Here is a 15,935-nt window from a genome sequence, read left to right on the forward strand (position 1 = left end):
CATATTGCCTGCTTCAGTGGTGTAACATTTCAAACAACTAATAGCGTTTTGAGTATTTTCGGATCGGTTTTGCTTCTCTATTTCATTTGTGGCCATTAATTTTTTACAGGCCTGGGATGAATGCTGTTACTACGCATACTGAGATCATTTATGGTTCTATATAAGACAAACATTTTCTTTGATTGATAATGCAATGCTTTCTAAGATCAATAGATGATCTTTGTATGAATAGTAAGAACCATATACGATCATCGCATGGTTTGTAAGAACCATATATGCTCTTTTTATGGCTGCAAATATACAGACTATAATGCCATTTTTTGCTCGTTAACTTTTTATATATAGCTACTAGGAATTTACAAAAGAAGTGTATCGACAATTTTTATTTTTCTGCAATTCTTTCAACAATCTTTTAATGTTTACTAATGTTCATTTTATGGCCATAGTATGTTTTTGCTACGATTCGATAACACCATAGATGACTTAGAATATTAGTTACTAGGAATCATATATGATTTTTATGATTGGAGAGATCCTTTTGTGATAATAATCGAGACTCGGTAAGGAAAGACTGGATGAGTTTTTTTTGCTTTAGCTTCAAAATCTGAAAACCTACTTTTTTTATCTAGTAACTAAATGATCTTAAGATTTCCTGAGTTTTTGATAATGGCATATCGAAGGTGTTGTACCATTGTGAATACCTTATAAACTTATAGAAGCAATCATTTGTCGAGTTTAGAAGACAAAACAAACCTCATCTTTACGGAGTTGCAAAAAAATCACCGTTTGAGTCAATGTCATTTCCCGAAACATTAAAAATCACTTAAGCATTCATACGGTTTTGTTTCATTTTATACCCAAAATGTTAAATGTGTATTTAGTAGACTTGATTTTCAAAAATTATATTGAGGCGTATTTTTGTCACTTGTCGTTGTGTACAGCATTTGCATGTTTTCCCCGTTTTTCTCAGAATTTTTAGATTGATCTCGAATGAAGTTTGAAGCAATTTTTTAAAACGTGTTGGTCTTTTTACGGCTCTAAGTAGAGTATTGGTATTACACAGGTTTTTTAAGCTGGAGCATGTTTGTTCATGATTCAAATTCTGGCTTCTTTCTGTCTGAACCTTTATTTCTGTTTTTGAGCGACTTCTTTTTTCGAAAATTGGACGTCAACAGTATCTTAGTTTTTAATGTATAAAACTTAGGAATTTGGTAATATTCAATGTTAGAGTGTCATTTTGATATTTTTTGTTTCGATTTGTCCTTCTACCTATTTAAAACTACAAACCAACCTACCTATCAAAATCCCCTGCGTACCCCACCACTCACATACCCCCTATACTTGTCCACTCATACCCGCCAATTCCCATACTTCTACTTAACCCCCACACCTAACCCCTGCCTACATACTGATCCCCTAAACCTACCTGACTCCCCCTCAACCTCCTACCTACACTCCCCACCTACCTCTGCCCCCTACACACCTAGCGCATCTAACTGAAAACTGGTTGTTTCTAACTAAATATTGCCTTGTTTTTATCTGTTTTTGATGTTTCTGAAATAGGTAGCCCGGCTTTGTTTTTTTCTGCAATTTTTTTTGCTCGGCCGTTTTGACTTTTCCTGTGACTTGTACAACCTTGACACTTTCATTTTGATTGATCTAAATTTCTCTCTCATTCACAAGTGTCAGCTGCTTGACACAAGTGGACGCACTACTATAACTCAAGTGAAAAGTGTGCGCCAAAGTTGGTGTACTTTTTTTCTCTTTAAACTGTCTTTGTGGATATAGTGGTTTATAATAACCTCTAATGACGTCATTGGGGGCCCCTTAGTAAATTTAGATACCCCTCCACCCGACTAAAGCAGGCTGAAATAGATTTGAGCTCCAATCCGACGTTAGTGGGTAATGTTTTGAATTTAATTTTGAAAAAAGATTACTAACATCATTATCCTTTTTAGCAGCGAATACACGATGATAAGAGACGTCTAATCGGTGGCCGGTATTCGCCTTCTGTGACCTCAATTCCAGGAGACCACGATGTTTACAAGTACCCAAGACCACAGTACCCTCCTGATACTCCCACTGAGCCCACTCGTTCTCCCTACTACCCCTACCCCGAGGAAGGCCAGGTAGAAACCATGGATTCCCTGGTTGACAAAGTTAAGTCACTCATACCCAAGATGGAGAAAACTGTCTCAGAGTTGAAGCATGACCTGGACATGGAGGATTTGAAGTTCGTCAAGTTGAACGAAGAGGGTGGAAAGGGAGGCCTGGATGCCTTCGAACCCTATCAAAGAGATACGGCAATTATTTGCAGGAGTATTGTTAATGAGATTGTGGAAAAATCTATGGATTCATACCTCCGGCAGCATTTGCCAGCTCATCATAGGTCAGTATCTTTTTTGTGCAAAATTATCAATTAATGAAGAGCTCTTGGATTGACGAGCAAAAATAGTTCGTCTGCAATATGCTTGGATAAATTCAAAAGGTTGGCAATTATCTGCGCTTTCATTAGTGAACAAAATAACTTTTTATTGGCCGTTGTCCGTAGAATTTTGAAAACCTATTATCAACTTATGAGATGCCGCCGTTTTGGCCTCGTCACAAATTTTCTAGCTTTTACTGCCGAGGAAGTCGTGGCAGATCTGTCTGTTTTATAGCTCTACTTGACCTCCCTCTGTGTCAACGTCAAGTTGATATTACTGTAATTTAGGGTGCATAGTTATATGTTTTGTGGCGAGTTAAGCTTTGTTAAATTATATACGATTTCTTTTGGACTTGTGTTGAAGAGTCGGCTAAATTGTATTTGCACACAGAATGTTTGCACATTCACATTTGACAGCATACGAGACATCACATCACATTGAAACGGTTTTTCCTCATTGTGGAAACGTTTGCACTAGTCCTAAATTTGGCGTTTCGTGAAGCTGTGCTCATAGGATTGATTTGTTACTATCCAGAGAAACTGGAAGAGCTGCACAATTCTGAAGCAATTTTAATCAATTCTTTAATTTAGACTAATTGAACTTTTCGTAACAACGGATTGAAAGTTAGTGTTGCTATGGTACCATCAGGGTCCTATTTACTACCAAACAGTTTTCTGTGATAGATGGTTATGACTCAGCGTTATCAGTTCATCTTGTCCTCGTTCTTCACGTTTGACATACCTTGAGCTTAAATAATTTTAGAAAATTGAAGTGATTTAATCTGAATAGTGTGTTGTTTGTTCAAAAAATGTTATCTGACGATGTTCATCTTAATAAAACGTGACATTTCGCCAGTACAATGAAAGCAATTTTTTCCGGAAAAATATTGGATATTTAATGTCAAAGAAAGTTATTCCAGCCCCGACATCAATTGACAACCATCACATCATTGATATAAGAATTCAAAACTTCGAAACTCGGCGAGAGTGAAAGTCCGAAGCAAATCCAGAATTATGCAGCCGAAACATTTTTTATGGCACATTGTACTTTAGGCATTCGGAAAGCGCAACTGGGTTTTTGACGTACAAAGGGATAAGTGGGGTCGTTAGAAAGCTCATCGAGCGTAGAAAAGGTTATTGAAAAGATTTTATTGAATTCACAATTTTTCGAGGAGTTATCGAGGTTTAAAATTTTGGGAAATATATTGGGTTTTGTGAAATTTTGTGAGCCTTAGGAAATATTTCCGTTGTTTTCCGTGAACTTTTTCCTTAGTTTTTGTAATTTTGATGTATTTTGCTAAATTAAGTTAAGAGTGTTATTAGTTGTTAGAGAGATGCAGGGAGTTTTTACAATGTTCGATCCGACACTTCTGGCAACATTTTGTGCTAAAATTAAAAAAAATTCGGTTTTTTTAATAAAAATTGACGCCAAATATGCTTTTTGCGCACTTTAGTGTCTTTAAAGTAGAGTTCGAAATTGCTGCTCAATCAAATTTTCGATTTTTAGAGAGATTTTTTACGTGTGGCAACTTGAATCCTTTTCAGTGTTTTTTTTTCAAATTTTCCCTCGAGTGCTTCTGAAAATGAATCGTTTTAATGATGCGTAAATGCTATAATTTGAGTATAACGGAAACTAAATTTTTAGTTTTGCGCTATGTGCTTTTCGTGTGTTTTTTAATGCAACCTGCATAGTTTATTAGTGTTTTTTTTTTAAATTTTTGCTATATTATTTAATCTTTTCGTTGTTTTTTTTTAAATTTTTTTTCAATGGCAAAATTTCCCGTATTCTTATTAAAGAGAAAAAAAATCCACCTGTTTGTGTTTTTCCTACATATTGCACTTTGTTTTCAGGAATCAGTTTAGTCTAACAAAATTGTAGTGAATTTTTGAACATTGCCCTTAATTTTCTAATCGCTTTTTTGAATAATTTTTCCATTGAAAAAAAAACGAACCTATTTTTTGTTTAAATATGTTAGCGTTTGGTGTTTATGACTTTATCAATATGTATTCTTATAAAAATTTAGGCAGTTTTTAGAGTGTGCCCTTATGTGTTGTTCTTGTTTGTGTCTGATTCTGTTATCTGAAAGGTTAGAGGTTCTAAAGCCTTTTCAATGGGAATAAAACATGCCATTTATGATTTCCAGGCTAGAGGAGTTTCCGGTTTTTATTAATAAACATCTGTGCTCTCATAAATTTTGTGATTCTCATAGTGTTCCCCTTGTTTGCTGTTCAATTTTTGTCCTGTCACATTTTCTTAAAGACAGTTCTTACTTTCTTTCAAATCAGACCTCAACAAGCATGTTTTTTTCTGTTTTTGATAGCGTGTGATCTTATTCATTTGTCACTATATACTCTAACAAGGAGGCTTGTTAATGTGCGTTTGCACATATTGTTCCGACCCGAGCTCATCTACATTTTTGACTTAATTGTCAACCAAATGAAGAGATGACAAAAATTGATGTTTGAGTTTAAAAAATCGTTTCACATCCAAACTACCGATTGACTTACATAATGCCATGCCTCATTACAGCGCTCACAAGATCTGCCATAAAAAAGACTACGCAAAAAAACAAAATAAGCAAAACTAAAAAATTTAACGGCAAAAACTCAATATCTAAATGTAAAAGCACCTAGTAAACAACGTCAAAATGCAATCAGATAAATCCTCAACTCCACAAATTTACTTTTTCTTAACTAAACAGCAGATGGAAAGTTTTCTTCATGAGACTATGTAACAAGTCGACAAAGAGAACGAACAATGAGGCGAAATTCAAAAATTAATCAAAGTTTTTTAAACCAAGAAATTTCAAAAGTTTTAAAAATCATTAGCTCTTAACGAAATAATCCTTGATGAATTACAAATAGGGTTATAAATAAACCAAAAAGACCTGTCTTTGGTTAAACTAAGCCATAGAAATGAACTTAAGAAAAACTCAAAAATTACAAAGGATTTGCAAAAACACAAACTATTGCTACCATCAAAATCATTAGCTATTATCTGAATATTCTGTATTTTTTTTTCAATTGTTGTTTTACTAAATCAGTTGATGGATCTATACTAAGAGATTAAATAAATTTACTTGGGCCACATTTGAAAACCACTGGGATTTGTTATTACGCGATTGTTCTGAAAGAAGAGAAACAGAAACACAAAAACTGACCACTCAATAAACGTTTTTAAAAACGCATATTGTCCAACAAGCAAAACATCAGTGACAAAATAATATCAGTAGATGTGTTATTTTTTGAAATACAAGAAATTAGATGGGACCTCTCATTGATGAAAATAAGTTACAATTTGAAGAAAAGAACATCAAATAGTGAAAAGTATGAAAAAATTTGAAAATGTATACCATAAACCTGAAGACTGTTCGCTATAAACTGACTGCTTCCAGTAACATCATTCATTCAATCCTCAACTACAGGCTTATGAGACCTGTCAACAATTTACGGCTACCTAAAGAACAAAAACAGTGAAATCAGGGAAAAAAATTGATCAAGAAAAGTGTCTGAGGCATTAAAAATGAACACTTCACTTATAAATTTTCCATTTTAAATTGATTTTTAAGAGCAATGGATTTCTTCTTTTTTATCAATATAGCTTCAAAAAATCACCTAATATGAACAAATACATAAGAACCACGAAATCTTTAAGCAAACTCAACGCCATTAAGTTCATTACCGTTCAACGGAAGCCAGTAAATACGCTAAATTGTGCCTCGATGGGATAACAAGTTTGTTTGCCATTGATATTTCATCAATAAGACCGTACAAAAAGTTACTGACTATGAAAACAGCAGCAAAGATAGGCAAAAAGCAAAAATTCAGTAGAAAAGTGCCAGAAGAAAGGGTTGAAGCAATTAAAATCATAAGATCTTGTCTGGAATTTTTGTCCATGATCCGTTGAGCGTCTTCCCTTAACCAGTGGGAGCTATCAGTAATAGGATAATGTGACAATTTTTCAGTAGGATCCAAAAATAAGAAAGGGTTTGTAAACATTATCTGTGATCCACTGAACGTCTTGTCTACGCCAATTGGATTATACTAATATTTGGATAATGTGTATAATATTCGGACAATGTTATAAGAGTTCAAAAGTAACCAATAATACAAAAATATCCAAGTATTTTTTAAACAAATTTCGAATCTTGTGTCATTGAAGCCATATAACCAATGGTTAGAAGATAAAACCGCTAAACAGATACTTATTAGTTCCAGTAAGTGGTTCCTGTCAATACTGAGACTGACTAACAGACCAGAAAAATTTTAGGATTGGTCAATGTTCATAAAATTTTTTCGAAAAATTATCTTTAAAGTCTTAACAGCCATTAATTTCCATAGTTTTCAACGGAAATCCCTAAATACGCTTAAGAGTACTCCAATGGGAAGACAGGGATGTTTTTCATGCATAAATAATCAATAAAACATCACAATAATTCTTATGACTATGAAAACGACAACAAAAACAAGCAATAACCAAAATTCAGTAGAAAAGTGCGAGAAGAATGTGTCGAAACTAATTAAATCCTTAGCTTTTCTCTGAAGACATTATCTGTGATCCACTGAACGTCTTCTCTACGGCAATGGGATTAGAGTAATTTTTGGATAATGTGTATAATATTTGGATAATGTGATAAGAGTTCAAAAGTAACCAATAATACGAAAATATCCAAATGTATTTTTAAACGATTTTGGAATCTTGTGTCATTGAAGCCATATAACCAATAATTAGATTTTGAAAACCGCTAACCAGATGATTATTAGTTGCAGTAGAAAGCAAGTGGGTCCTGTCGATACTGAGACTGACTTAGCGATCAGAAAAAAGTTTAAGATTGGCTAATGTTCATAAAAATTTTTCGAAAAATTATCTTTAAAGTCTTAAGTCATTAATTTCCCTAGTTTTCAACGGAAGCCATTAAATACGCTTAAGTATACCCCAATAGAATGACAGGGATGTTTTTCATGCATAGGTAATCAAAAACACATCGCAATAGGTCTAATGACTATGAAAACAACAACAAAGACAGGAAAAACCAAAAATGCAGTAGAAAAGTGTAAGAAGAAAGCGTCGAAGCCATTTAAACAACAAGCTTTAATATGAAAACTTTGTCTGTGATCCACTAAATGTCTTCGTTAAGCCAATGGGAGCTTTAAATATTTGGATAATGTGATAAGATGTCAAAAGTAACCAGTAATACGAAAATTTCCAAAACTTTTTAAATTTTTTAAAAAATCTTTTGTCATTGAAGTCATATTACCAACAGTTAGAAGATAAATCCGCTAACCAGATGAATTTTAGTTGGAGTGACTTAAAAAGGAAATGGGTCCTGTCGTTACTGAAACTGACTAACAGTTCACGAAAATAAGTTTATTATCGGTTAATGTAAAAAAATTCTCGAAAAATTATTTTGAAGTCTTAACAGCCATTAGCTGTCCACTCAAAGTACTAGATATGTTCGTTAATGCTCATTACGGAACATATTGCACTGTTAGTCAATGATTGCATGCCATAAGACTCCAAAAAATTAGTAAAACCTCAAAACGAATTTCAAAATTTCATTTAAGTTTACGAAAACTCAGAATCGAAGCCAAAAAACATGAGCAATTCCATGAAAACGATTTTTTTTGTTTATCGGGATTCATTTGACCGTAAAGGAGATTTATCATTATCAGAACCTCGATATGAAAAGTGACTTGTCTCTAAGTGACTTCAAAAAGCAAAAAAAGAAGAAAAGTTTTATTAAAAAGAGCTCTCAAATAGAATTCGAAATTTTTTTTGATAGTGAACTTTTCTATGAGACCAGAACTAGTCTTTTTTATCGCTTTTAGTTTATTAGGAACACAAAATTGGTTCATTTTATTGCGTGAGTTTTTATTTTCAAGTACTATTTTTATAAAAAGTATTTTAATTTGAAGAAAAATGACACTAATAGTGAACAAATATCCCGTGTTCACACGAAACTTCAATCCTCGATAACTCCTCGAAAAAAACCAAAATCGAAAAAATCTTTTTATTTTTGACTTCTACGCTGGACCAGATTTTTAATGATACCACTCACATTTCTCTACGATGAATATATCGATCGGCCAAAATTGTCTGAACAAAAAAAAAGCATTTGAGTATATATTTCCTCCCTCCCCCCACAAGTGGGGTCGGAACAATAAAAAAGTGTTTATAAAATTTTAACACTTTCTGATATTTATTAATTTTGACTTATCAGTTATTCCGAACATTTTACAGCTCACACTGGCTATCCAGTGGTACATAAAGAATTTTTGCTGTTGCTTATTGTCAATGTTATCTGATTTCATAACTTCGTTGATATTTAGCCGCCGAAACATTGTATCAATTTCTAAAGTTTTTGTTAGTGTAGTTTTTTTTTGGTTTTCCTTCCCATAGTTCTAATTGCGGCGTTCTATTTTTGGCATTCAATGGGAATAATTAATGGATTTAAAATTACTAAATAATTGAATACAATGAGTTCTTTCCGTATCTAGTGTTTTTGACAACCTTAACATTAATCGTTTTCATGTAAACTCATTATTTTTCCCTCTACAGAAGAATAAAAGAAATTGAATTTATGTCGCTCCAAGTTTATTAATTTGACACTATTCTTCAAAAAGTATAATTTCTTTTTGAGGTTTGCCAAAATTTGTTGTTTTTTTTTTCGTTTTCTTGTTAGTTGTATTACGTGCATCATCAATTTTAATAAAAAAAAGGTTTTTGACAAAATAGTTTTTATCCCAAAAGCAGTAGTCCTACTGCTCATGGGAAGTTTAATGGCTCATGCATCCTTTCAAAAAAGCTGAAAAAGTTCTTATACATTTTTTTTACTTTGTTTGCGGAATTTTTTTATGCATGCTTTTTTACCATTAAATGATGTTTTTCGCAGGAACTCAGTTCTGAGGCCTTCAATGTGTCTAATTTTTTATATCCTCGGGACTTGTACTGCCAAGGCATTTTGTTTGTCCTGTGGATCGATACTTTTTATCATCATCTGATATTGCGCCAATGAGTAAAAAAGTTCTACCTCTTAGCGGCTGATAATTGTTCTAAAAATATGAGCTTTCGTAGAAACGATTTAATATTGAGACTCTGCGAACCTAACGTTTGGATCAGTTTAACATTTCTTTTATATAGTGAATTCAAAAAATTACTTTTTATTGTAATCAAATCATTTTTTAAAAGTTTCTGTAATTCTTTTAAAATGCGTCAATTTTTAGAACACAAAGATCAAACTTTTCTGTGAAATTTTTCTATCTCTGCTTCTTTTTAACATTATTAAGCTGAAATCTAGGTTGAGTGGTGTCAGAATATTATGCGCGAACCCACTTCAGAGAGCATTCTAATTTAAATTGCCATGAAAGTGGCATTTAGCCGGAACAACCGAGTACATCGTAAGGTTTAATGTAACTGGTGTTCAAAAGTTGCAGTCTTCGAAAACTGTTTTTCGTATTAATAATGCAAGAATTTTTTAACCAAATTTCAATCAAATAAACAACAAATTTTTATAATATTTTTTGTCAAGGAAATATGTTGATGTTGACATAATTAATTGCGAATTCAAAATAAATTTTGAATTAGCTAGTTTGTATCGATACTTAAACATTTTTGGCTGATGGTCAAGCACTGACCTTGTTTTTCAAACCGTTAGCGCTTTTTGACTTCTCAAAACGTTAGCGAAATGACCAGTGTTGTGCTATTGGCATGAGCCATGAGAGCAAAAGAAATATATATTGAACCAAAAAATAGAATTGTAAAACTCGGAAAAAGCGACAACTGAAAAATTTTTCAAGTTGGGAATCCATATTTCTCTTCACGCCTCAATTTTTCAACGAAACCCAGGAGTGACCACACGCCATATATTTTAAAGATCCAATTATATGCAGATATCATCATTGCGTTAGGCATTTAGAGCATTAAGTGCAGTTTTTGGACGTTGAAAGATATCGCAAATGTCACGACTGCAGTGCGAAGATGGGCAACCAGGATTTCAAATTCATATTCCGCGGAGTTTCTTAGGCGCTTTCAATATTTGGTACTGAGACCCGGTTAACAACAACTTAAACAGTAGTAACTCGTCTTGGTAGACCAAACTTTCAGGTTCAATAGGAAAGGAAAAAACTGCAGGCTCTGGAAAGAAAAAAAGAGGGACTACTGATGCATTAGTTAATTTCCTCGAGGGAATCAGAGAAGACTGGGAAAATGGATTTAAAGAAGTGAAGGCTGTCTTCATAGATCTGAAGAAAGCATTTGATACAGTTGAAGAAAATTTGCTCCTTGAAAAGCTAGAAAACATAGGAATGAGAGGACCTGTACATAAATTACTGAAATCTTATCTGAGTGACAGACAACAATGTGTCAAATCGGTTGAGTTTAGGTCGGAATTCTTACCAATAGAATATGGAGTGCCGCAGGGCTCGGTGCTAGGACCACTGCTCTTTCTAGTTTATATAAATGATATTCAGGAGTTCTGCGGTGACTCAACTGCAATTTTGTTTGCTGATGACGCTGTTTTGAAGCAAAATGTGTATTCAAGTAAAGAAAAATTTGAGAAGTCATTAGAATCTGTAGCCGACTATTTTTTGCAAAACAAACTGACACTCAATTTAGAAAAAACGCATCTTGTGAATTTGAACGCAATCAGAAAATCTTCTCAACAAGAGATAATTTTGCAGAATGATGCAATCTGTCAAAAAACGTCTTTAAAATACTTAGGAGTATATATTGACGAAAAACTTAATTTTAATCGGCATATCCTCGAATTATGTGCGAAACTAACCAAATTTTCTGGATTGTTTTATAAATTGAGATCAATTTTAACAACTGCACAGCTTCTTGTAACATATAAAGTTTACGTACAACCAATACTAAATTATGGTGTTTTAGTCTACGGAACCAGTAGCAAGACAACACTTCAGCCTCTAGAAGCAAAAGTAAAACAAATTGCCAGAATCATTTTTAAAAAGAGAAAAACGGAATCAACACTGCAAAATCGAGAAAAGTATAAAATGCATTCGATCAAAGATTTGCACATTTTTGAACTGTTTAAAAAACTAACAGAGATACTTAGATCAGAATGCGAAATAAATAGTCTAAAATTTCTTATAACAAAGAAAGAAATAGAGTCAGTTGAGTTAAAAAGAACATCTTCCCGTCAGTTAAAAAGTACAAACGCGGTTAGTGGACTTAGCCCTAAACGACTAGGAGTAAGAATAAGAAAATTGTTAAATGTTATATTAAAATTTAACCCCAATTTCATTTCAGAAGTACAAATCTTGAGTAAAAAAGAATTGAAACGTTATCAGTATAGTTTTAGAGACAATTACATTAGCAATAACCAACAAATAGTTTCGTTAATATATTGAGCCGATCATTTCAAATCCTTAGCATCTTTAGCATCTGACAATCTGTCTTTTAAAGTTTCTTAGTACTGCTACTGGCATCACTTGACGAGGACCATCGGACCTTTTGATGACCTATCAAGTAAGTGGCGGTTCTGTGCGGCCTAGTTTGTACAGCAATGCCAACTTACTTGAAAACAATTTATTATTATTATTATAAATGAACTTGAAATTTTTAGGACAGCTCAGAAAAATGCAAAAGGAAGAATCCGAGTTACTCAAATTTATCTCACGGTTCCTGTCTAATAAGACAATTACCTGAGACAAAACTAGAGGATGTCCGCAAAAGTGACTTCGCAAAAATTCTTTGAGACGTACGATTAGCTTGGTTTCTATGGAGTTCAGAGCAAAACAACCAGCGGAGAAAGGCAACTGTTGAGCTAACACAAATTATCGAGACCTATGTTGCTCACATCAATTGTATTAAAAACGCTTAGCTTATAGACGCCCAGCAGCTTTACAACTTAACAAAAAAGTGTAATTTTTTTGCGAAATGAAACGTTATTTTTTGATACTGGTTGGAAAAAAATTAGGGATCTCAAAAACAAACACTGTAACAAGCTGAAACATATTTTAAAAGAGCAACATATTTTAAATGCGGACTACGCAGTACTTAGTTGAAATTCTGAGGCCAGGTTTTGCCGTCAAGGGTTTTAAGGCCTTTGCTCATTGGAAGATATCCTATCTAAACATAATCTAATAGCACCAGCAGATCATAGATTTTGGAAACGCGACATTGTAAATAACATCTACGACGGCTAGCGAAAAGTTTTCACAGCAATCTACAGAAGTGGAAAAACGGTCAATGCTGAAGCCAATTTTTGTTGAAGCAGCGGAATGTTAAAGAAATGCATCTCGAGATCCTAAAAGCTAAACACGACGCAAAAACGGCTTCTGGTTATGCAAATAGAAGGTAAAAATAACAAAAGCAAACTACATTAGCAAATACAAGAAAAAAGTTCTCGTCTGCGACAGCGGGAGCGAGAACTTGACAACGAACGATATAATTTGTAGGCAAAGGCAGATCGCTCAAAATTGAAAACTAAAAAGAGTTCAGGAATATCCTAATCTGCCGCTGACGTTTTGTTGAAGGCTAGGAAGAACACAAAATTTGGTGTAGTTTTTAGCAGAAAAATAGCCCCTGGGTTGTCCTTGTCTCCAAATTTCTTCCTTGAATTGTCCAAGAAGGACAATCTTGGCTGACCAGACAAGCTATTCAGTTACTACCCATTGAACTGAGTTAATCGAACGAAAATTGAAGTTTAATGTGAATTCGCGAATCAAGGAAAGGTTTAGCCAAGACAACAAAAGGGCCACTCAGCACACCAAATGATTATTACAAGAGATTGTCGGGAGCCAAAATAGAGGCTCAGGGAAGGAAACTGCTACCCAAGTTGTTGGGGATCCAATATTGAGTAATGACTTCGAAGGATTGCCCAAACTAATAGGGTTTTCACGAGATTCCCGCCTTAGATTGGAGTGGTCTGGACTTTTCTCTCTCTCTCTCTCTCTCTGATATTGTGACAAAAACAGCGCAGCTATACTGAAAACATGTGGCACTTGAAGATCAATTAGACTTTTGAAGCAAAAGCAGCAGTGTTTGGAATGGTATTCAGTTCACAGTCATAATATCAAACTTGGGACATACTCTGCAGCAAGATTTGTTAACCAGGGGTAATATTCAACCCTCAACTTGAATAGTCAGCCTCCTTTGAGGCACAATGATTCTAGCAACTTTAAAAATTTCAAAATGTGGTCGAACAACTTGGATACAAGGCTGATCTAGAGTGCGAAACATATCGCTGTGCTGCTTGCCGAGAACTATCACTTATCAGGTGGAAGAACTGTAGTTTAAACATCAACAAGACCGTAGAATAAGTGGTTGTGATTTGACAGTTTTTAAAGAGTGGCCAAACGCTGAAGCTTTCCTTAGTGAAACTTATTAAAACAAGCAAGTTCTTCTTTTGATTGAAACATGTTCTAGAACGGCGAAAAGCCGAAGTCAAGTACCTTATTTTTGAACACTGAAGGCTCTGTAAGTTCTAAGAAATTCCAAGGTCTTTTTGAGTTTGGGTAACATGCTGTTTGGAATTATAAAACGTTCAATGCGATGAAGTCAGTTGGACGACGAGAACAGATTGAGAGTTTCAGACGTGTTTCGATTTAATGATGCCAGGTCACTTGTCAAAAATGGCAAAAGTAGATCGTGTATTGTCTACATTTGTTGGAAACGACGCAACGAATTCTTGGATACAAATTTTTCAAAAAGCGTAGACTGCGGCGTGTGTCTTAGATGATAGAACCGCAGTAGTGACGAACGTTACGCAAAGCAGGCATCTGTAAAGAGACATGCATGAACTTAGCGTGCTATCGAATGGTGTTTCTTAATTCTCAATCTCGTTTGTTGATCAGTCAATTACAACGACTCCTCAGCTATGAGATCGAAGAGCGTCCCTTTCACTTTCCAGAAGACAAGGATCACAAGATGCAACGCTGAATTGCTTCAGGTGGCTGTTGCATCCCACAGTAATTCTCAGCCATTATGCACAGCACGTTACTATGTTCATAACAAACTGTAGGTACTTGACCAATGTTGAGAAACCGCTGTCCACATGTAATCAAATGGCGAAATCGAACTTAAAATCTTAATCCGGTTCATCTTTTGTGCACACGATCACGATGGCTTGCATCATTCTTCTGAGATTATGAACTCTGAAGACAAATTTGCGCCATTGTTAGTCATGTGCGATCCTCTTCCAGCAAGATAAGCGCTGGCCTTCGATGTAACGGAAACTTCTGTACCAGATGACAGGTTTATCTTACAGTTGAGTAAGTAATGCGGTATTGAGACGTACGCTTCAAATTGTGATGTTACTTTTCATAGAAATGACAAACCTTGACCAATCAAGACATTGTAACAAACAATACAATTTACCGGTGAAAGATATGAAGTTGACAAGATTCTGGTCTTTTCTGCTGACAGAACGACTTGCCGAGGAAGTTCTGCCCTGCAATACGACATATAATTTTCCAGTACGCGAAGCCTGCAGAAGAACGAACAGGTATTGTGCTCTATCAAGACACCCTTGACTGGGAGGTCAAAGCAGGATGTGGTCTTAAAGTTGAACAAGTTGGACTGAGTCAGAGCAATAGTAAACGTCAATTTTATTTATCAGATCATCTTGAAAGCAATTTTCATACACGCAAATTTACCACAGACGTGCTAAGCGGCATCAAAGTGCCAAAGCCTGGCTCTGAACGACAAACTTCATCGGATGCAGACTTTCCTAAAAGCCTATTTAAATAGAAAAAAATTCTCCACAGAACAACGACTAGCGCTATCGGCTGATAAAGAAGCAAAGCTTTTCCAAAAAGATCTTTGACAACCGATACCTGTTTTTCTCTTGCGAGATGATGGGGATGAGAGGCACGAGTGAGTACAGGCGCCACGTTTTTGGTAGGCGCTATGTTAATTGGCTAGAGATAGGATCTAAGATATAATTGGTCAAAACCGTTTTGAGTAATTCCTGCACGGAGGTTTCCTTCAAAGAGTTCAATAATCGTCACTAAGCAATTGAATCTAACAGAAAAGATGAAAGCCTCCGAAGTTGAACCAGAGTCCTCTTCATTTCCTTGGCTAAACTGGAATGTATAATGTGATAGTCTCGTGGTTTGCGTGGAACAGCAATATACTGAAAATTAACAGACGATTTAGAAGAAGCCAAAAGACGTGTCAGGAAAAGCCATAGGCATCATAGCATACTTGCAGGAGGAAGTTACGGCGAAATTGAGCCACTTTGTAGAGAAATGTGTAGTGTCTATCTCGAAATTAGATTTGTCTTGGAAAACACATTGAGTATATGCTGTTGAAATTGAGATTTTTCATTTGACAGATTCAGCAACTGCTTTGTCGTAGCCGCAGTCAGCACACAAGGCACATTAAGTGTTTGTTGCCAACAATTCAGCAGATTTTTTGGAAAAAAAATATCAAAGGAAAAATGGAGACCTGTCAAAGGTTTTGAAAATGCTTCTATTGAGGGGTATGTTCATTGAAGGTCTCATGTAGGCTGTGTGATTGCCGAGTCGTTTTGGTTGCAGAAGATAA

At 34.8% G+C, this 15,935-nt stretch overlaps 1 protein-coding gene across 1 annotated transcript in view; it reads left to right on the plus strand.

Annotated features, from left to right (window-relative positions):
* Positions 1-15,935, plus strand: part of LOC142334523 (uncharacterized) — a 48,392-nt gene that overhangs the window by 1,146 nt on the left and 31,311 nt on the right. Inside the window, exon 2 of the mRNA XM_075382622.1 lies at positions 1,959-2,389. Coding sequence (XP_075238737.1) covers positions 1,959-2,389 — 431 coding nt within the window. The remainder of the gene's footprint in view (positions 1-1,958; positions 2,390-15,935) is intronic.

Source organism: Convolutriloba macropyga, chromosome 2 (assembly GCF_964194025.1).
Source record: "Convolutriloba macropyga chromosome 2, txConMacr16.3, whole genome shotgun sequence".
Taxonomy (NCBI): Eukaryota; Metazoa; Xenacoelomorpha; order Acoela; family Convolutidae; genus Convolutriloba; species Convolutriloba macropyga.